Source organism: Sardina pilchardus, chromosome 2 (assembly GCF_963854185.1).
Source record: "Sardina pilchardus chromosome 2, fSarPil1.1, whole genome shotgun sequence".
Taxonomy (NCBI): domain Eukaryota; kingdom Metazoa; phylum Chordata; class Actinopteri; order Clupeiformes; family Clupeidae; genus Sardina; species Sardina pilchardus.
Window position 1 is genome coordinate 10,567,282 of NC_084995.1, and position 23,902 is coordinate 10,591,183.

At 43.8% G+C, this 23,902-nt stretch overlaps 1 protein-coding gene across 3 annotated transcripts; it reads right to left on the reverse strand.

Annotated features, from left to right (window-relative positions):
- LOC134062475 (polyamine-transporting ATPase 13A3-like) lies at positions 1-23,902 on the reverse strand. Of its 3 annotated transcripts, none has more exons than XM_062518494.1 (33): positions 23,777-23,902; positions 22,097-22,171; positions 21,223-21,396; positions 20,352-20,507; positions 19,679-19,749; positions 19,087-19,170; positions 18,094-18,163; positions 15,609-15,743; positions 15,421-15,493; positions 15,042-15,173; positions 13,935-14,102; positions 13,510-13,667; positions 11,790-11,978; positions 11,601-11,662; positions 11,355-11,505; positions 10,750-10,884; positions 10,494-10,511; positions 10,223-10,376; positions 9,652-9,772; positions 9,428-9,552; positions 9,007-9,179; positions 8,582-8,704; positions 8,156-8,235; positions 7,843-7,885; positions 7,348-7,457; positions 6,755-6,851; positions 6,552-6,624; positions 6,078-6,255; positions 5,333-5,514; positions 4,820-4,908; positions 4,167-4,247; positions 3,792-3,884; positions 1-3,118 (listed from the first exon to the last, which is right to left on the reverse strand). In XM_062518494.1, exons 2-33 carry the CDS (start codon positions 22,145-22,147, stop codon positions 2,942-2,944), a joined length of 3,726 nt encoding a protein of 1,241 aa, XP_062374478.1. In that variant the 5' UTR covers positions 22,148-22,171; positions 23,777-23,902; the 3' UTR covers positions 1-2,941. The 3 variants fall into 3 exon arrangements, with proteins under 3 accessions (XP_062374478.1, XP_062374485.1, XP_062374493.1); XM_062518501.1 differs by having other exon boundaries at positions 23,773-23,902; XM_062518509.1 differs by lacking the exon at positions 1-3,118 and having other exon boundaries at positions 3,798-3,923.

Sequence of the window (23,902 nt, forward strand, 5' to 3'; positions counted from 1 at the left end):
AATTGAATGTTACAAGACAAAGGCACATTTGTGTGACTTATTGTAGGCCTACTGGATAACACAATGAAGAGCTTCACATGATTGTCAATAAGTATTAAAACTATTATAATAATGCTCTTTCTGTGTCTGTCTTAGGGCACCCAAACAGCCAATAGCCCTTGGACACACTATACATAACATAAAGAATAGAAAGTAAAACGTAAATGAGATTTGAGTAGTTTTCCATGATCACTGATATCTTTCCTAAAGATTATGCTACAGGACATTTCACTTTTGCTGCCCCCTGGTGGTCAGATATGAGACATGTGATGGTGGTGCGATTCTGCTGGAGAATTCATAACTCTCAACATTCCTGTCATCAATTCAATAAAGGCTCATTATAAGCCTTTATTATCCGTTACATGGAAATAATTAGTAAGATTCTTCACAGCAGCACACGGTAATTCAACAAGGTAATTTATTAATTTTCCTGCTCATCAAGTCATTTGTAAACATTAATATGCTATCAGTTCTATCTGTTAAACTGACAGCTGTTGAAATCAGTGCTATTTATGGTCCATGTTTGTGTGGTCCATTGTCCAATACAATTCATGTGCAGTGAAACCAATTCAACGGTGTACAATGTGACTGTAGATCTCTCATGAAACCATACAAATTTCATATGATCAAATGTTCCCTATGACTGGTTGTCATGAATATGACAAATGACAAAATATCATCAAAATAGAACTCCCTTTCAGCAGGCTTTTGCTTACAAAACCCCAAATCACAGAAAAAACAATATTGTCTTTCCCCATTCATTAAAGAGGTGTAGTACCACTGACATGCTATACAGCTATGAGTATCATCTACCCACAAAAACAACTAGCAGCTAAAATTCGTACAAATTACCATTAAAATGACATATTCTGATATTAAAAAGGAACTAATACGAAAATACAAAACCATGATCTCAATATTATCATCAGGCCATGCACCTGACTACAATCACTTTCAAATTAATTTGACAATAACACTATGCCCCATGTTTATTGTGTGCATTAGTGTCACTGCAGTTCACTGTTCTCATAAATGTCAGTAAATAGCTAACAGACACTTAATTACACACCTCTATGCATTGATATGTTTTTGAAAAGGATTCGATTAAAAAAAAAACACTTGATATTTGCCAGTAATTATTTTGTTTGCATATTTCAAAAGTCATGTTTCAGAGTTGTGATACACTATGCATGTTCACGGCTTATTACTGGCATCTTTCTTGAGGGAAGGGGAAAAAAGTGATAACCCTGGTCTCCCCTGGTGCACAAGATTAGCTTTGTACTTCATGTGATGGGAAAGGCTGTTTCATATGGCGTAAGGGCCGTTCACAACAAGAACGATAAGTATAATGATGACTGAAAACAAATATTGCTTTTGTTAATATGAATGTCGACGTTCAGACATGAACCATAACGACGTGAAGAACGATATCGTTGGGGATCGCTTTCAGAACGATTTTGAGAATGATAAAAAGCTAACAGTCAATCAGAACCCATCACATTTTAGCCATCACATTCATTAACACAAGAGACTGCTTACTGTTGGCCAGTGTGGACACTTTTATCGTTACAGTTGTGGGTACCGTTTTAGCTATCGTTCTTGGTGTGAATGGCCCTTTAGTCCGAACTACTTCAGCATCATTATGCTGACAGTGTTACCGACTGTAATGCATCAGGAATCGGATCCCACCGGTCCTATTGTTTTTGTAGGATGCTAACACTGACCTGTTTGATCTAATCCGTTCACCTGGTATTATTTCAGCCAACTAGTTTATACTGATTAAACAAGAGCAGTAAAGCAACTGCACACCCTCACTGCAGAAACTGAAATTAAATCCCAGCATCTGGACATGAGCGCCTCACACAGACGGCCAAACAGACGGATTGACTCGATCACAATACCTTCCACCCCCTACCACCCCATTCCCCTTTAGGAGATACAGTATTCTTTTCATTCAGCAGTATCACAGACTCTCTGTGCAAGACAAAAGTACCATAGTCCAGTCCAATAATCTGCATAGTGACACACCATATCACAGTCACATCTAGTACTAAACAACACACACCAACGTACCCACACAAAGTTCCCTTTTCTCCATGTGTCTTCCCGCCCACATTCTGTATCACGCAGATACAGAGAAAGACAGAAAAAGAAGAGAAAGTGTTGATGAAGTTAGACAATTAATTCTACTTGATTATTGCAATAATCTTCTTCCATAGGAAGAGATGCAAAAGGCAAATGCATGATGTGAAATGTCCTGATAAAGCAACATGAAGAGCAATGACAGTAGTTTCAGCATATTCAGTCTTGATGGACATTTGTTATCACTAAGAAAATCTGACAACGGTTCCATTTGTCCAATTTGTACCAAAAGTAGAGACAATGTAGCGTGTAGCATGTTAAAATAGATAGGAAAATATAGGAACAGATCAAATAAACAAGACATCTTGTTTAAAAATTCTTGTCTTCCGGAACATCAAATGTTGCATAATGTGTCATTGGAGTTGCCAATGAACTGGCACGTGAATCAACTGTCCACCATTGCCATATGAGCGTGGCCCTGATGTGTTACCGTGCTTCATCAGTCTCAGATCATTAAAGTGCAGTCAGCCATCTAATCACAAGCTGCTATATGAAGAGTGAACACCTGCAGCACACCCTGGGTGGCCAGAGAAGCACAGGACTCGTAGGAGCTCTGGCAACTCCAGCACTGACGCTGAGGAGACCTGGCCATGGAGCGCGCACTACGCTGCTCCTAAGGGGTTTTGGGAGGATTACATTCAGTGATGCATTGGGGGCAAATGGGGACCGAAGACCTGTGGAAACATCAGGGCACACACTTGCTGGTTCTCCCACGGTCTGGTCATCTAAGGCCGGATTTCAAGGGCAGAGAAGCGATGGGTCAGAGGATGATGGAGTGGTGGGGGGCCTTGCCGTAGGTGCAGGTCTGGGGGCGGGGGGGCCAGTCCAGGTCGTCCTGGAGCTCCTGGGCCAGCTGGATGTAGCGTGTCTTGGGTGTGCTCCTGTTCTGACAAAACAGCCAAGCCAGGAATCTGGACCCCCACCGGTCATTACTTAGCTGGAGACGGGACAGAAACGGACAGCGCTGAATACTCTAGTCAAGAGACAGAGATCTTGCACCACAACACGTAAAACAAAGGAGAGCCGCATGAACAGTTCCACAGAATCGTTGGCGCATTCAAAGACGACGGAACAACACGTTCAATACGATCACAATCACAACATGCTCATGGTGCTACAAGGTTGCAAACCAAAAATCTGAAACTTTATCCAAAAGCGGACTATCGTAAGCGCAGCATCACCCATACCATGAAAATCATTTTACAAAATGTACACCATCATCCTTAGAGGAGCGGTACTCTATTCTATTCAGCCATTTCACATTCAGCAAAGTTTAGCATGCAAAAGCTGCCTAAAGGAGTATGATACACGGGGCAAACTTTTGAGCAATGTCGCCAGGAAATCACATGACCAGTTCTGAGTGTTGTTATTGGATGATTGTGAAATTGACCACACTGCTGATTAAAGTGTTCTAGATAAAAATGCATTGCCTAATAATACCAATGAGAAAGTGCCCAAACAACACCAGTGCAGGGCAATTCTGCTCAAGTCCCCCTCTATCATCACCCTGAGAATATGACTACTAATGAAAGCTGGATTATATTAGTCAACTAACAAACAGATGCAAATGAAGCCAAAGCAGGCAAATGAGAACGCCAGCGTGAGCCAACCTGAGTGTTCTGGGTAGCTGGGGCCACCCCATCCTTCTCCAGCTTGTCTTGGCTGAACACAAGCCTCCATAAGATGATGTCTAGGACCAAAGTCTACGGAATATTGCAGTAGACAGGAGGGAAACAAGATGGCTGCCGATCATACACAGTACAGGCGATTGAGTTACACAGTAAAGCACGTAGAATTCGAAGAGAAATAATCAACGTTTCACAATCAAGTGGAAATTGATTGTCAAGATATTTTGATGTTTTTGATTTGGGTATTTAACAAGACAGCCAGAATCATTTGAAAATAGATTTATAAAGCACTGAAGGCACATAGTGGTGCTAGAAGAAGAATTAGAACGTTATGTGTTTCAGACCAAGGCTGTTTACCTCCAGGACAAATGACACGACTGCATTAACCAAGATGATGATCACCATGGTAATTCTCCACTCATAAGGAACACAAACAATCTGCAAGAACAAATTCTCATATAATTAGAGCACTTGAAGCCCAACCTTGCTGTCTCCTACCAAACGATTTTATGGAAATATTGATAGCAACTCAGTAATAGAATTCTCAAATGTACAAGAAAAATACATGTAGTATCCAATTGTGATGTGAACAATGGATGCCGCTGGCTTTGTTTTAAGGTTGCAAATCCATAATTCCAATAATCTCAGATTTCACTGTCTAGAAATGAATGTGTTGCTAGTTGATCCTCAGAAAAACCAAGTCTGTTAAGCCAAACATGGCTAAATTAAAAGTCCTGCTGTGAATTTTGAAAATGTTTTGGAAAAGGACTAACTTTACTTCTCTAGAACTTCTTATGACCAAATCAACCAACAACATTAGCGACTTTTGAAACAATATATGCCATTTATCACATGGAAATATTGAATCCGACTTTTAAGGTCTATTTTACGTTTCTATATGGAATTACTTTCTACATTCATTTAGGTAGGTATCCGATCTTGTAAGACCAGAGTATCTGCCCAAAATAGTATTTCCAAGATGGGCACATAAAAGTGTATTTTTTACCCACCTCCAGAAAGTTGTCAATTGCTGACACAGGAAATAACATGATGAGGAAGAGGAAGATGTACAGGCTAATACAGGACAACACGAAAGGCCCTGGAGAAGAGATACACATACCATAACATATACCGTATATTCAGTAGTAATTATTACAATATTCTTCCAAGCTTACTCTATCCTGTTATGTTAGAGGGACACAGGCGTGTACAAGAACTCTGCCTTTACAGCACATGTTTTAGGCGCACACACACACACACACACACACACACACACACACACACACACACACACACACACACACACACACACACACACACACACACACACACACACACACAAAGGTTTGGTCCTTGAAAACTGGGCCTGTTTTTCTCTCTAGCTACCAATATGGACCATCAGTCATACTGTACATGGTAGTACCACACCTGTACGACAGAGGTAGCACCTCAGCCTATAAAGCTACCAAAACAAACCACTAAACAACTGCCACTATGGCTGGTTGAAGAGAAGTGGCACTTACAGTTTTTATAGCTGGGCTGTCTGAAGGGCTTCCCTTTAGAGTAGATGATGGCCACCACCAGGTACTGGAATGAGGAGATGTAGAACAGGGTGGTGTTCTCGTAGTTCCGGATGTTCTTGTGGTCTACGGGATGGGTTACGTTTGGATCGATGGAGAAACCTTCTCGAGATCTATTACAAGCACTGGACAGGAGACAAATCATACCGAGACACAGAGAGGGGAGGGAGAGAGAGAGAGAGAGGGAGAGAGAGAGAGAGAGAGAGGAAGACAGAGAGAAAGAAGTTCGACATTTGAGAAGATATGCTTCAGTACACATATCTACGCAGACATACTGTATCTGCAATCACATTTCAATTTGCTCTGCAGATCAGTCACAGCAATTTACAAAAGCACTGAAAACTCAGGAACCAATCACAACTGCTTATCCAGCATGAGGGCAGGCTTTATACAATGACTGACAGGTGTCAGTTATACAATGACTGACATGTTTCAGTATTTCCAGAATAAATAAAATAGAAACAGACAATCACATTTTTCTTATCGAAATTTGATTAATAGTTTGTAGATAATAATAGAAATTAGAGAACTTGACAATTCCTTACATCTAACATTTCATAAAAGTTCAACCGCCTTCCATGCATACACTGTGTTCACTGAGCTACTGAAGAGGTGCCACAGCCTCATAAATGCACTAACGCTCATGTACCGGCTGTTCTGAGTGCTGTAAGCGTCCGGGCCCACTTACTCTGAGAGCGGCGTCCACTTCTCGTACCAGCTCTGGTGCTGCACCCAGACGAAGGCGGAGGCCTGGAAGCCGAGGCACACCAGGATCTGGGTGAGCACGGAGAAGAGCAGCGGCCCCGAGATCAGGCTGGAGGGGGGCCGCTGGGCCACCAGCTCCCTCCACGCGGGGTTCAGGCTCACTGGGGACGGAACAGCACACACACACACGCACGCACGCACACACACACACACACACACACATACACACACACACACACACAGATTAATCAATACCAATCGCTAACACCAAAACCACACACATACTGTGTACACACACACACAGATTAATCAATACCAATCACTAACACCAAAACCACACACATACTGTATACACACACACACACACACCTAGATGCAAAAACCACAAAGAATCCACACATTTTCACAGAAATAATTGGCATAGCCAAATAACTAGACCTCCAGAACGCCTGCTCACTTGTGAAGGCTATGATGAGAATGATGACCACATCAATGAAGAGGAACTGGAAGTCGCCCAGGTTGCTCAGGATCTGGCCATGAGAGGAAGAGAGCTCCGGTTAGACAACAACATCAGACACACAGGAGCCACTGGAGCTCTGACGCTCGTAATGGCTGCTCTGCTCTGCTCTGCGGTGAGGAAGACTGAGATGCGGCGCTCACCGAGTACAGAAGCGTCACACTAAGGTACTGGATCATGCTGTACAGGGCCATGAACTTAAACACACAGAAGGAAGTGATGAGAGCAGCACGACCCTCCCTGTGGAGAGAAAAGGACATTTCACATCACATCACATTACATTATATTACATTACATTACATTACATTACATTACATTACATTACATTGGGCTGACACTTTTTAACCACAGCTACTTACATCATGGAAAAAACTATTTACACCTTTCAAAGCAATTCAAAGAACAATTCTAGGAAAATTTAAAAGGGTAGAGTGCCGTAAGAGTGACAAAAAAATAGAAAGTGACAAAAATAGTCACTCATTCATTCACTCATTCACACTCACTCACAACACTTTAAACATACGCAAGCTTATGGCAAAACTATAAATCCCATTCAGTGCAATTATTTTATGACAATAGATCAAGAGAATTCAATAACATTAGCAATTGCGTACAATCATCACTCTCACATAAGTTATGCAACTCGACATGGCATTTGCTATTTCATAACTGCTCATGTCTCAGGAAGGTTCCAGAAGCTTGAGCTATGTGCGCTGATGCAGTGCTGGGACCCTACCTGATGAGGTTGGGGACACAGGAGATGTTGGGCGTAGTGGAGGTGAACGGGGAGGCGACCGAGGCCTCCAGCTCAGACAGGGAGATGCCCCCATGGGCTCGCTTCAGGGCCTGAGCATAAAGCATAGGGGCCAGAGCAGAACAACCAGCTGAGTGACCTGCCCCATCCATGCGTCGTCTCAACAAACCCATTCACTGATTCTACTTTCTGCTGCTTATATAGTCACTCACAATTAGTAAAGTACATGAGGAAAGATGTTTACATATCTTGCAGAACATTAGGGGCAGGTCAAGTAATACTACGCAAATGGTATCTTCTTCTCAAGATCATAAATCATGAATGTAATCAAAAATAATATGAAAGAGGACCATATTCTACATACAAGGGTAGATTTTAGAACAACAAAAGTCAAATGATTCAGACTAACTGAGTGTTTCTAGCTCAGGCTTGGTCTAAGACAGGAGAAGGTTTCATGTAAGGACTGGCGACACTTACACCACAATCATTTGCACCATCCCCACACATGCCCACAAAGTAGCTGCAAAGATTGGAATGCAAAAAATAAAATAAAAATGAAAAACAACACAAGTGAAAACACACTACATCATACAACTATGATGAGATAAATAACTGAGACAGTACTCCTCTGACACCTCCACAGGGTCCTTCTGTAACATTACAAGTGCCATCAACTTCCAAACAGAAAGTGTCCTGGCATCAGATTTTATCGTGTGAAGTTAGGAAATGTACCCTTGTATCTACTGCATTACACACATACGGTACATGGTACAATGAGTGCTCAACTCACTCCACGCTCTGGAGAATCTCCACCAGTTGGGTCTTTTGGTCAGGAGCCATTCTAGCAAAGACAGTCCCTCTGAGGACCAGCTTCAGCGGGGAGGAAGAGAGGAAGAGAGTGAGAGAGCTGGAGACAGAACACTGTGGGATATTTAAATGACTCCCCTCATTACAACTGGAACAAAATGCCAGTTGATGACTTGTACTCTCAGCAACAAGGTCACTGATTCAACACCTCTGTGCAATGTCCAATAAGATGCCCCGAGAAAAACAAATAACATCCTAGACAGAGGGGAAAAGACCTCTATAACATGAACAGGTATTGGCTGACTAGGGTATTGTCATTCAATAAAAAGTAAAAAAAAGAGGCTGCGTTCCAATTCAGTAAGGAAATGGCTGTCTATGCTGATAAGGCAGCGCAGGCGTCATGGCTGACCTTTGGGACGAGGTCTGGGAAGTGCTCTATGATGGCGGCCAGAGACTTCCCGCTCATGGCGAAGTGGTACTGCTCCCTCAGCCTGCCGTTGGACAGAGCGCTGTCCGACTCCACGTCCACCAGCTGCAGAGGAAACAGGACAGCTCACACACACACACACACACACACACACACACACACACACACACACACACACACACACACACACACACACACACAACACAACCAGGAACCACTGAGGCTATGGAAACACAACTAAGGATGTCAGGGTCTATTATCTTCGCTTTGAAAGGTGGTATATTATGCTCTACAGTATGTCCCTATTCATTGTGAAACGACCCTACAATTATTCAAAAATAGAACGCTTACTGCTTGACTATTCAACGTTATTATTACGTCACATCAACTTCCTTCCTGACTCTCACCTGGAAATGGCCGTTCTTATTGGCCGGTGCCGTGGGGCTGTCTGTGTAGTGCCAGAGGATCACAGCTGGCCGGCCCCCTCCAGGAGGCTGCGCGTCCGCTACGATGACCCTCTCCTGAGGACCGATCATGCCACAGTCCCTGGCCACGGAGATGGCCGTCAGGAGGTTGTCACCTTGGCAAGACAAGAGCGTGCACTCATGAGGTCCACTGCAGCGCACGCATGGCTGAAATGATCAGCAAACAGCTCAGTCCACGTTTACAAAATAGTTCCATGTGGTTGGGGTCCTCTTTCTGTTCTTTTCTGTTCTTTTTTAATCAAGTTGTTAGTCTTGATTAAAGCATGAAGTATGATTATACTGACTGTTTTTTGCTCTACATTATGAATTTATGAATTTATCATTCATGAAATAATTAAGTCACCTGTAACCATGACGGTGCGAATGTTGGCTCGTCGCAAATCTTCCAACACCTCTGCCGTCTCTGGCTTGAGTTTATTCTGCATGATGATGAGGCCCAGGAACTCCATGTTGTTCTCGATGTGGTCTCTGAGGCACACAACAACAAGCAGCGGTCAGCTCGCTCACAGATCAGCACGCTTACACAGAAAAGAGGGAGAATGGACGGGAGGGTCAGCTGGCTGGAACCTGTTGAGGCTCTGCACTTTGTGCCAGGTCAGTTTGGACTCCAGCTGGCGCTGAGCCAAGGCGATGACCCGGAAGCCCTGGCTGGTGTAGCCCTCCAGAACCTCCGTGAAGTTCTCCGGAACTGTGAACAGATGGAAACAAAACAAAGCATTCACTGATGGCCGAACATGACAATCTTCAGAAACATAACATATACATACTGTACACTTCACCAAGCTGGTGAAGCACAATTACATTTAGAATCTGCAGACATCTAGAGATAAATTATCATAAATGATTCTGCTGCAATTCAATTGCTATAAGAAGGTATAAGGCTGAAAAATATAATGGTATGGGGAATGTGGAATTTTGAAATTAATATTAACTATAAGAATACATGTAAATATTAAATAATGAAATGAATAATCAATTATCAAATAAATTCCCCTTTTAACCTTTCAAAAAACATGCAATTGTCCCAGGCTCAAACATGCATAATTCTTTATCTACATGCAGAGTACACATCTATCTTCTATTTGCACAGTATACTGTATGTTGTGCTGCAGGACCCATGGCCGTTGTTGCCACTGACTTGAAGAGTTGTTGCAGAGGCTGGCCACCACCTCTGGCGCCCCCTTGAGGTAGGCCTCCATGTGCTTCCCCCCGAGGCGCCGCACCACCACGCTCATCCTCTGCAGCGCGGAGGAGAAGGGGAACTGCCGCACGATCCCCAGCTCGTACGTGTCCTGCAGCACAGGGGACACATCACACACGGCTGATTCACGGCAAATAACAGTGAAGGGAGAGTGAAGAGGAGGAGGAGGAGGAGGAGGAGGAAGAAGATTTCTTTGTTTATTACTTACAGGCAGCTCATACAGCTCCTAGAAAAGGGAAATGAAACAAGTTAATTTTGCTTTCACAGAAACTGCTCCATACTCTACAGGTTAGCTCTGTATGGGTGATTTATATGCTACCACCACATGTTTGCACCTATAGCGAGAGGTCTTGCATATCACTCCTATCTGACTGCTGATCTAAACAAGACTGGACATGCCAGTGAGCGCAGCACAGAGAGTGAGATGTCCATAATAAAACGGCTCTGGTGGTGGGAGTGCCTACCATGCTTTGGTCGGCGGTGGGTGTGAGCTCGGAGGGAGCGCCCCGTCTGCCCTGCGGCTGTTTGGGAGGCCTGACCACCGTGGGCATGATGGGGTTGTGGAGGGACGTCTCCTCCTCCGTGGCCTCCTCCAATATCTGCTCACAAACAGGAGCACATAGAAAATAGTTCTCCTCCACATAGAAAATATTTCTCCTCCAGATATGTAAACACACCCACCCACACACACACACACACCCACCCCCACACCCACACCCACACCCACACACACACACACACACACACACACACACACACACACACACACACACACACACACACACACACACACACACACACACACACACACACACACACACACACAAGCTGGCAGTTCTCTGAAATATTGAGTCTTTCAGCAGCACCCTGAAGCTTGCATTAGCCCTCACACTTCCCGTCTGGGAGCCGTGTGTTTAGAACATTGAACCAGTCAGCTGTCCAGAGCAGAAGAGCTCAATCCCGTCCTGCAGTGCCGGATGAGCAGAGGCAGCAGCACTGGAGCACACTCACCCATCCCCCCACACACACACACACACACACAGAGGCAGCAGCACTGGAGCACACTCACCCATCCGGTGGCGTTGAACATCTTCAGGTCCAGCGGGTCGCCTGACAGCTCTCCGTCGATCTTGGTGAGGGAGTGGCAGGCAGCCATGCAGGCCAGGAACGGGGACTCCTCCTCACACTGCGCACCTGGGTCCTCCTCTGGCTGGACAAACCTGCAGCGCCCAGGACCACAAGCTACTTCAGATACGAGTCTTTTTGTAACCATATAAAAGACAGACAGACAGACAGACAGACACACAGGACTCACCTTCCATGTTCAGTTCTCTGAACAGCCCAGAGATCCAAACCATCTTCAGTGAGCGTGCCTGTCTGTTGAGGGAGGCGTCATAACCAATATCGTTACATTATGGTCACAAGAGAATGACTGGACTCAATTTGTAACAGAATAAAACAACGGCTCATATCTTAACGCCGCAGCAACAGAGGTGAGGGCCACCTTGTCAAAGCAGACGAGGTTGAGCTGCCCGCAGATGTTGATCCTCTGGGGACTGATGCAGTAGATGCCCACGCGCTTGAGCCGTCTCTGGGCGTACACGATGCCAGCCGTCATGGCCGCCGGCAGGGCAGGGGGCACGGTGATGGTGACGATGTCCAGAGACTCGATGATTATGGTCTTAGCAGGCACCTGCAAAGGGGAGCCATGGGCCATGGCACAGAAACATGTTACCAATGTTATCTAGGATGTTTGCTAATGTTATCAAAGTGACAAACACTTTGACCATCTGGTGTTGAATCAGTGGTGGGGCCCATGACACTGTCATCCCTCTCCAAGCTCATTTTTGTGACAATGAAACAACTTTAGCATTTGTGCCCATTGGGTGGCGTCAAACCTCTAGAAATGTATCATAACACATGGTAAAACATATGGTATATATCAACTAAAGATTGTACCTATTGTTTGTCATTTTGTGCCTTACGTTATCATACCATATGACCAGTCTTTGGCCTTCCTTATCTCTGAGCCTTTATTGATTGCGTAAGCATGCAGTATGCAGATAAAAATGCCGGTGGTGAAGGTCCAACTCCAATATGCAGTTCTACACAACTGCATTCAACAGGTTTGTGGTTCATGTCCTTATCAACACCATGGCTTATAGGCAATGCAGTAAACAATCTCCTTTTGTTAATTTTTTTGGATCAAGTGGCCCAGTGGAATTAAAAGTTGCCATTCAAAATAGATTGAGGAAGAATCCATTACTTGTATAATACATATATGTGATTTTCATGTACCGTTTCAAATGATACAGCCACTGTTATCATTTGCACTATTTCCTATGTACTATTCACTATCTAGTTCAACCAAGGCAGTGGCAGCATTGAAGCACACCTACAGATCACAGCAGAAAAGCTGATCTCATACTGTAAGTAACCACGTCCTGCCACTGACTGTCAGCGTGTTTTATGTCCTTGTGTTGCACAACCCTAAGAGTTGCCTCCTGGCTGAATAATGCCAACAACTGGCTGAAGCCACTTGCTGAAATTCTACATCTCTTGGTTGAAGCACATACTCCTTTCCTGAGAAAGATGTGATATTTATGGCAGGCTGTCTAATATGTGGAAATTCCGGTTAGACTGATGTAGATATGTGTCTATTACAGGAGAGACATATACAGTAGACTAGCTAGAACAGGGCACAGCACTGTCAGGGCCACTCATAGCAATGGAGTGAAGCCCAAGGCCTTTTTCAGTCTCCATCTTGTTTTGGAATCGTTTGGGTTTTAGAAGGATCAGCCAAATAGCCCGGGTGTTCCCAATGCTGCCTTGCGCACAATTTCATTCACGCTGCTAAGGCAGTCTGGAAACTACCGCCCTAACTTTTGAGATAGGGGACCAATCACAGAACAGAGGAGAAAGCCAGGCGATGGTGAGCTATGCACAGACGCATTTGATAGACATCCGTGGCGCCCAATGAACGGATCTGGGCAGTTTTTCAAATACGAGAAAATGAACTTTGGTTGCCAGACCACGTCTCATTTGAGAAGCGGTAGGCGCTACCCAGGCTATCAGCCAAATGGCATCTTGGAACCATTGGCATCTGACCTTTGAACCGTATGGATGGAGGTGTGTTCTGAGGGACTAAACATGAAATAAACCCTGACTTCCTGTTCTACTGATGAGCTATGAGCCCCAGGGGCCCAACTGAGTGTGCATCTCACCTGGTTCATCACACTGAGCACAATGGTGTAGATGAACCCAATCCCCGCCACTCCCACCAGGCACAGCAGAAAGAGGTAGGCGTCCCTGTACAGCTTGAAGTCGGTGGGTTTGGGGTAGAGGATGGAGCGCACCAGCTGGCCCTTCTCTGTGCTGAAGCCTATGAGGGGAGACAGAAGCACTCACTCACTCACGGCAGGAAACCAGGGCCAGGCTAGACTGAGACAGTAATATCGCTAAAATCATTTCTAACAACACCTACATTTGAAAGACAAATCCAATTCAGGCTTTGAACGTTTTTTTCTGTAGAATTTGAATTGCTTTTTAAACCATTCTGGTTATCACGACACAAGGAAAGCACATGCCTGTTGCTTTTATGGAGCAAGGAAAATAGTCAGACAGCGAAACAACCCTGATTGTTACTGACCAGTGCGGACCACTAGGGCCTTGACCAGTTCCCCGCTGTAGAACCTTGTCTGGATGACCTGGGTTCCACAGAACAGAGTGTGCCTCTTGTGCTGCTCGGAGCTGTACAACTCCCTGCCCTCCACGTCCGAGTTAGGCAGGCTGGTTTTGGTCACAGGCACACTCTCCCCTGTATGAACACACATGAAAACACACCACGGTTTGCACCTCAAACACCTGGAAAAGTTTCTCTCTGTAGACTACTCTGCAATATGTCTTGTTATGCAAAACTCTTGGTGGTGGTGGTGGGGGGGGGGGGGCATAAGAGGTAGAATGGGCGCATGAACAAGACCAACCACCTTTGTCTACACAGAAGCAGCACTGTTTGTAAACACTGCAAAGTGTTTGGAACACACCAGAGCACACACATCACCACAGGGCAAAGACACTGTGATATGTGAAGCCTGTTCACAAGGTCCAGCACATGATACCATGACAACAGCAGGGTGTGCTCCTCTCTCCATATCAAGGGTGAGCCTCTATCAGCATGCTGTGTGACGCGATCAATATTTCCTGGGTGTATCTGCGTGAAGCCACACACAGGAATATTGATGCCAAAGTCTACTATATGTTTACTTGCGAAGTTTATGTGGAACATTCAGGTCAAGATAATAGCAATCATAACCATGAGTGAAAAATCACATAACTACAGTGCTAGAATTCGAATGAAGAGCTATGACCTTGCCAAACTTCTCTCTCTTAAGAACTGGCTGTGTGTGCTTGTGTTTGTTTGTCACATAGGTCCTGGTTACTATGACTCTGTCAATGATAGGCCATCACTTGAGAAATAGCGGTTAAGTGTACCATGGGGGCTACACCGGGTCCTCTGGTGAAGCACTCCATTTATGAGCGTAAAACACTTTTAGAGGAGTGTCATATTTCATGTTTTTCCGAAGAGATCCCATCTTTCTGAAGACATGCGTCGCTATCTCACCTGCGGTAGCCAGTTCCATTGATTACATCAGTAGCTAACTGTTGCGACAGACGCAACACGAACGGAACACTTCAGTAACGAGCCTGGTGTGACCCTATAAGAATCAATGTCATGTTTGAGTGAACTCCACTTCACCTGTGAGCATGCTCTCGTTCACAATGCACGTTCCACTGATGAGCACGGCGTCGCAGGGCATGATGGTGCCTTTGCTTGGGATCACAATGACGTCTCCAGGCACCAGGTCTGTGGACATGGCCTCCTCCACCTCTGTGATCAAACAAGACAATTCAGGAACACGGTTAAACACAGAATAATCTGGACATCACCGGATATAAAAGAGACAACAGAGCAATTGTACTGGGCAGCAGTAAAACACTGATCAAAAGAACTTGAGTATGGCACATTATATTATAAAATAGAAAAATATATTTTCTCTCGGATTGACACTACACATACAAGCTAATACAGTAACGCTCTCTGTTAAGAGCCACTGAACATTTCTATATCTGGTTACCTTTCTTCCCTCTGCAAACGGACACACGGACAACACTGTGGGCCGCCACCATGTCATGCAGCATCACATATTGCTGAAACACACGCGTTAGCACTCATGTTGGTGAAAGGGAAAATACCAGGCAAGACCAGAACAGAAGACCCGAGGTGTTTTGTCCCGAGAAGACGATGGCAAAATAGTGTTCTCACCTTTTTAATGGTGTACAGAGAAATGGCTATGGATATGACTGACATGAAGACAATGGCCACAGCATAGTAGTAGTACTCTTCAGCACTCCACAGGATCACACTGAAGAGTTGGAAAATGTAGAACGGATTCAGCACCTGAAAGACACAAAATCAAGAAAAAAAAACTAAATCCAAACGTGTTAATGCTATGACCTGGTCAGGAGTCCGATAACTGTCTCAGCTAACTGAGTTAAAACTAAATGGAGTCCTTGATATGGACAAAATGGATATACAGTATATAAATCCTATATTCCACTTATGTTTCATTATCTCTTATAGAGATCGCCAAGATATGTGACCAACTTCATCAAAACACAAAGAATTATGGGTATGTTTGGCTCGCCTGATGCCAGCCCATGTATTGTAAACTAGTGTTCTGGGTCTATGATCTGGCATGATGATAATGAAAACTAAGTGTGAAAAAATTGTGTGAAAAACAGAACATAATCTTGCGCTTCCTTACTGATGCTATCCATGCCATTGCTCGCCTTTTTGTCAACTCTGAAACATGGCGTGTACTATTATTTTTCCATGCTGGAAAACGATAAAAGATAAGCTTCATGTTACTCTATTGAATTTTATAACACAGCAGGTAAACGGAATTTCGACAACTGCACTTTGTTGTTCCCGCACGTCAGTAAAACAACTTGCGTTGCGTTTTACGTCACATTCTCAATCTCTATACTACTACTCTTATAATGTTACTGCTGCTACACTGCAAATATCTGTACATGTTGTTCACACTACATAGCCATATTCATAGTCTGCCACACTACCTTCTGCAAACCAGCTGTATACTACTGTCTACACTGCACTATATATCCTGTCCTGTCCACGCACCAGCTGTCTATACTTCGAACATCACATTGCACTTTTTCTGCTTTTTTGCACTTCTGGTTAGACACAGGCAGCATTTTGTTGTCTTTGTACTTGTACTCTGCACAATGACAATAAAGTTGAATCTAATCTAATCTAATTATGCAAGAACATAAATGATGACAACCATGAATGACAGTAATGCGGGGTCACAGACCTATTGTATAAGACTAAACATTAAGCACAATCAAGCAATAATCATACAGAACACAGAGGGCCACATGTGGGTAGATTTGGCGTTATCAGCCCCATGGCAGTGGGCAGAAAACGCACACTGAGCTACTCAGGGTAATCGGCGCCTCTCTCCGCCCCTACCGCCCCCTACCAGGTAATCAGCGCCTCTCTCCGCCCCTACCGGGTAATCAGCCTCTGTCTCCACCCCTACCGGGTAATCAGCCTCTGTCTCCACCCCTACCGGGTAATCAGCGCCTGTCTCCACCCCTACCGGGTAATCAGCGCCTGTCTCCACCCCTACCGGGTAATCAGCGCCTGTCTCCACCCCTACCGGGTAATCAGCGCCTTTCTCCGCCCCTACCGGGTAATCAGCGCCTTTCTCCGCCCCTCCCACAATTTGCGAACGTTCACAACTGAACAGCATACTTTAATCACAAGCGCACTTGAATGAAGTTAACTGATGACAACATTAAAAGGAATCAAGCGTTTAGTGACCATGAAATAATACTTTACATCATAAGATGTCAACGAGCAGGGAGATCATGAAGAGCAGTAGTTCTACGAAAATTACTTGTATACGTAGGCTATGTCAGATTGGTCAACAAAACAAACAAAAAAAAAGTCTTTGAAAGTTCCTCTTATTGACGCATGTAACTAGCCAGGAGACCCATTCGCAAACATTTATTCCCTGGTTGGTGGTTGGTTGAAATCTTTGGAGTTCAATCACTAACGTTTGGTAATGATGTATGTAACCACGGGGCACACGGGGGACACAACGATACTTAAATGTAATTGCTCACCCTCTGTTTTCTGATTGGGCAGAGGTGCATGAAAGTGGGTCAAGGTATCCCAGAAAGAGTACTGAAGGGAAATGAGATTGAGCCGAAGTGCGTAGACAGGCGAACTCAGGCTAGTATTTAACCGCAATTTGGATTAACACCTGATTTCACAAAGCGCCAATATTTCACCGCAGACAGGCGTGCGCTTTCATGGGCAGTTTCCGTACATAGAGGGGAATACTCCCAAAAACTCCCAATTTCGCCTGACCCTCATGAATGTATACATGACACGGAAAAGCACAAATTCCCACTCTCAGCTCCAGCAGCAGGCAGTCTGCAGTTTTACCCATGTGCGGCCTATTAGTACACACCAGGCCATGTTTTTCGCACACATTGCAGAGAATACGCCTCAAGTGGGTGCAAAAGTGACAGTACATCTGCCCCAGAGTGTTTTTCATATGAGGAGACAATATCGTTTCTCTTACAACTGCCATAACACAAAATAAAAGAAACACATGATTGCATATCCATATACCTAGACACACCCGTCACAGTTAACATGTCATACTTAGTGGTCACATTGATTACTGTGGATCTGCATGAAATTAGACACTGACCTCTTTAATTAGCAGCTTAAATATTGAAGGCACTCGTACAGCAATCTCATTTTCTCCAAAAAACTGTTCCCTGTTGACAAAAAGACACATGGGGAAACACGTTTTTAAAAAGTAATAAATAAATAAAAACAGTGAGTTGATCACATTTTTTAAAAAAAGCTCCTTCGGGTAGCTCATAACATAACTCATTAAATATTGCATTCCATTACTGTGGATGGCTAATGCTCAAACATGCCTATCCTTGGCATGTAAATAATAATCGTAATACCACTTGGTACTGCACTTTGTGGCTCAGTGCAATATAAAGTGCTACATAAAGATTATTATTACTATTATTATTATTATTATCATTATTATTATTATTATTATTATTACTAGTCTACCGGTATCTTGTCCAGTGTCTACAAAGATGTGCTAAAATGATGTTAAGGTTTGATTTATTGACTTTAGTAGTATATTCTTGAACAGTGACAGTGAACAGTGTTCTGTTGCTCTCGTACACACTGAGGACTGTCAGTGATCGATACATGCATTGCTATAGCTATGGTGGCATGGCTCCGGTGGTATAGCTCCGGTGGCATGGCTCCGGTGGTATAGCTACGGTGGTATAGCTACGGTGGTATAGCTACGGTGGTATAGCTCCGGTGGTATAGCTCCAGTGGTATAGCTACGGTGGTATAGCTCCGGTGGTATAGCTACGGTGGTATAGCTACGGTGGTATAGCTCCGGTGGTATAGCTCCGGTGGTATAGCTCCGGTGGTATAGCTCCAGTGGTATAGCTACGGTGGTATAGCTCCGGTGGTATAGCTATGGTGGTATAGCTATGGTGGTATAGCTATGGTGGTATAGCTATGGTGGTATAGCTACGGTGGTATAGCTCCAGTGGCATGGCTCCGGTGGTATAGCTACAGTGGTATAGCTACGGTGGTATAGCTCCGGTGGTATAGCTATGGTGGTATAGCTACAGTGGTATAGCTACAGTGGTATAGCTACCTGTACTCCTGCTGGGGTCTGCTGAGTCCTGCGCTGTACTCGGAGAGGAGCGAGCAGCAGCTCAGCCTCAGGTCCTCCATGCCGCTGCAGAGAGGCACAAAACACACACGTCTCATCTATTACTCCACACATAACACACACACACACAAGCATTTTCACACCATTTTTGACTCAGGGGAGGGCACAGAGGCATAAGAGTGCTTTAACATCCAGTGGGAAAGAAGATAATTGTTTTCTTTCTTTGTTTGAGTTTCTGAAGAGAAGACAATTTGCCTGTTTGGCAAAGTTGAGACACAATAATCAGTGATATTCCCAAAGATCCTTCATTACTGACAAGATAGAGCAACATAATGCATCTCTATGGAAGCAAAATTCGAACAGTTCCTCTCTGCTTAAGGAAAGACGTCATAGTGGGATATCGATCGGCAACCAGTTCAGTTCAAATGTAACGTCACTTTCTGGGTCTGCTTTAAGGGGGATTTTGCACCCCTCCCCTTTGCGAAAACAGAACACGGAAACGTTTGCGCCTCTCGCTCCGCTTTAACCCTCTCGGGTATTACCACCATGGCAGTTATGAAATAATGTTACTTACTTTATCACTTCAAAATTCTGCATGGTATCATTCCAGAAGTATTGCATGCTGTGATGGTTGAAGTAACGAATCTGTGAAGAGGAAGAAGTCAAGAATGCAAATGATTCCAATATGATTCCCATGGAAACAGTTTTTCAGAGATTACAACCTCTCCCTTCCAGCACATAGATATGATGTCAAGTAACAAATAAGAAGCAAAAATCACTCGTTTTCTTAAATCCATTGGAGGTCCCATATGTAGAGGTCCCAAATATAAAACTTGCTACTTCCATAAATCCTGGACACAGACAGTCATGAGTCATGACGTATACATTTCCAGACCACAGCAATGTAACAGAAGTAAATACAATAAATGAAGAGTTTGGTTCCAAAACGCTATATCCACCATTTTAATGAATTTTCATAAATATATTTTTTTAATTTTGTTTTGCAAGTAATTACAGTGGAACTGTATTGGTTTATGTTTAGTTGATTTATCTTTACTCAATCAAAACAAAACAACTGCATTGTTATTGATATTACCTGAAATACACAATTAAATAACATGACTTTTTAATGTTTTTAAAAATGGATATATAGCGTTTTGGAATCAAACTCTTCAAATACTTCTAAGGCCAAAAGAAACCCCTACAAAACAACAGCATCAGCTTCAAGTTGATTAGCATATGTGTACCTGCAAGGTCTGAGGTTCTGTAAGTGAGACGTCAGGGTATGGCTGTCCCCTGTTCCCATTGGCTGGTGCGGTCTGAAGATCCACAGCATCAAAGGGGTTCCGCCCCGGAGCCTGCATCACATGTACCCGCACTCGGAACCAGCTCTGGAACTCATCCTGTCACCACGGCAACAGAGATTATTTCATCATTCATGTCTGACTGGCATCTTTCTCAAAAGGCAGACCAAGAAGGCATGTTCTCATCAGTTGAGTTTTTTCTACCCAGATCAAATAATCTATCTTTACACAAAGTGTCTCTTCAGGACTGTTGATCTCTAGTCTGGTTTTCACCATACTAAACTCAATCTTTTAAGATTGAACATTAGTCTGGCGAAGCTGCGCTTTGTTTCTACTGCACTTCGCGTCGCTTAAGTTTCGCTTTGGGTGCGTCACCGGCCAATAGCGTGCCAGGACTAGAGTATGGCCGTTTCTGATTGGAGCCAAAGATTCTGGCAGTAAACAGCGAAAATAGATCTGCTGGTATCCAGACTGAGCTGCCGGGCGAAATTCAAATTCCCCGGAAGTTCAGGCAGGGTTCACCCAGCCTAGTTGATCTCATGAGGGGAAGTCAAATGATACAACTGACAGAATGCACCTGAAAAATCTCTTCTGTCAATTAACAACAGTTGATGTATGCTTGTATGTAGATATAGTAACAGAACATTTTAAATTGTGCACAAACAACAAACAATACATGTGTAAGCAAGTCATATGAAGTGAGGACATTGTAATAATCTTTAACGTTTTTCAATGGATACGTCAATAATGTTGAGTGTGTGTGTGTGTGCGTGTGTGTGTATGTGTGTGTGACATAAACATCATACGGCCTTACTGTGGATCTGAGCAGCAGGATGTGGGCATCTTTCAGAGGGCAGGGTGTGCAGGTGCTCTTGACGCCCCACTCCGGTAGCCAGTAGAGCAGCAGCAGCAGCAGCCCCCCCGTGCACAGAGCCCCCACACCCAGCAGCACCAGCCTCCAGCGGCTCACGCGGTAGCCCCACACCTCCTGCAGCACAGCAGCCAGGCCAGCACGCAGCATTGGGCATGGAGCAGGAGGAGACAAGTCAGCAGGATCCAAAGCCCACTGCTTTTATCCAAAGCAAACGTGGACTCGTAACATCGGATTGGGTTGTCAAACCCGGGCCACCTGTTTCTCAGGTGCTGCTACACTGATGCCCTCTGTAGGAATTGCTCCACCATGCCCCACACATGACCATGAACATTATTTCCATTTCAGTCTAAAGCATGCTTGTCTTGGGTTGCAAATGATAATCATATCTGAACTACAAGAACAGAGAGGTCACCACTGCCCTTGTAGCTCGGCACAAGACAGTGACTGCACAAGACAGTTTCTGTAAGAGCATGTACTGTACTGTAGCAACTGAAGTCAGGGATGATACACGGCCCCGGTTGTAATTTACACTTACACTTCAGTAAACCATCAACACACAACCTGGCAAGACAGTGCTTCGGCCCTAATTGAAATTTTAAACAGTAAAGTGTTTGTAAGAAGACTTTCAACTCATCGTTTTGTACGAATACTTCACTACTGTTCCAATACTTCACTATGAATCCATTATGGACTCATGGCATAGCTGGGAAAGGTGTTTACTTGAAACAAGTGAGGCAAAAATGCATGCAAAAATTCTGTCAATGCAGCAAACAAATATGGATGGCAATTCCACACCAATGTTCCACAAACTCACCATCTCATCCTCCAGCCCTTTGTTGATAATCTTCATACCTTCCTTCTCCATTTTGACAGATGTAGAAGAACCCACCTAAAACAGAAACGATTATTGATTAGCAATTATTGATTCTGTCCAAACAAAAAAAATCTGAGGGGCAGAATATCGAATACACTAATAATATAGTCCTATAAGTACTTAAAAGCAGAAATGCATCAGTTTGAAAGAGTATTTAGTAGCAAGCAAGATAGTACTGTATATACACTATGAGCTAAGTTACAAAGTTGCAGTTTTTGTGTTTTGCTTGGAATCGGATGCTAAATAGCTGCTGTTGTCAACAAATTTGGCTCTGACCATATGTGACATAATTATTAAAATATTATGCACTGACGCCAAACTTGGCTTCTTTAACTCCCTTACAAGTCCTCTTTTTAAGTAAAAACGTTATAATGCAAGCAGTGCCAGTGACCTGATTACAGAATATTTTGGCATTGCATGCCACTTAAAACTCGCTCTGGGTCACATGCGTAAGGGCATTGGTCATCGAGGGAAGTCTGCTGTGACACTGCTGTCTTCTGTGGTAGTGTCAGCTTGCCTCATCGAGGTTCTTTGAATAAAAAACCTTTGGCCAAATGCATTTTATTCTTTCGGTGAGCAATGAACTCTTCAATCTGTAGCTTTTCAAAACAGTTCTTCGATCTGTCAAAGTGTCGTCATCTCTTTCCCACATCTGAAAACAATGTGTCAGTCAGAGCCAAAACCAGTACCAACCGGCTTAAGCTTCCCCCCTGCAAGATTGGTTATTTTAACACTGCAGAAACAACCAATCAAATGGATGCAAAAGACTAGAACCTGAACCAGAAATGCACTTTTTTAAACTACACACATAATGTGTGTGTGTGTGTGTGTGTGTGTGTGTGTGTGTGTGTGTGTGTGTGTGTGTGTGTGTGTGTGTGTGTGTGTGTGTGTGTGTTAAAATCATGGGATACTAGGTAGGTAGGAGGCAATCAAAATAAAACCAACTGTTTTGAGAGAGAGAACAATGAGTTACTTTTTTAAAGCTATGTTAGTCAATATATTTGAGTTACTATAACTGTTCGGATTTACAGTGTAGCGCAAATCAAGTGCAAAAACACTTCCAGCTTAATAATTTACTACTTCGAAAATAGCAGAAATAGGCCTGTGTTAAGCAGTAGCCTCATACGCGGTAATTATCTGTGATCAATTTTCCGCTTTAACGATTCTGCATGAAAGCAGATGCAGGACACATCTTACTCTAATTGATTAGTTAAATAATTTAATTGTAGGAATATTAGGATAGTTTTGCTGCTCCTAATTGTTCAACAGCTGTGGAATGTGTTACACCGTGAACAAAAACTTCGAACGACGCCACTCTGCTGTTGGGCAAGCAATCTAAACACTGGTGCAGGTAAGCGAGGTTCAGACTTGTACCAACTAATACCACGATAAAGTTGTATAAGGCATGTTAGAAACGAAACTAACCTGGAAGCATACATAAATGCACGAAATGGTATAGGCTATGTGAAAACAAGAGGATGGAAAACTTGCCAGAATTCATAAACCTTCAAACACGCGGAACGTTTCACGTGGAATTAAAGACCTTTAAACTACACTCCTCATGAGGTGACAAAAGTGTGTGAACTCCTCTCATTAAAGCATAATAATACAGTGACCTACCACTATAAGCCGCCTCTGAATGGGCTGGGCTAAATCTTCAGCAGAGTCTGCATCTTGATTCTTCAGAAACTCATGCGGCCATACCCGTCAAGACTTCAGATATTGGTTAGGTGCTACGGGGAGAGA

Coding starts and splice junctions, on each gene's coding strand:
- LOC134062475 (XM_062518494.1), bottom strand. CDS start 22,147: ATGGAGAAGGAAGGTATGAAGATTATCAACAAAGGGCTGGAGGATGAG. Junction 19,750..20,351: donor CAGAACCTCAGACCTTGCAG/GTACACATATGC, acceptor TCCTCTTCACAG/ATTCGTTACTTCAACCATCA. Junction 9,773..10,222: donor CCTCTGCAACAACTCTTCAA/GTCAGTGGCAAC, acceptor ATCTGTTCACAG/TTCCGGAGAACTTCACGGAG.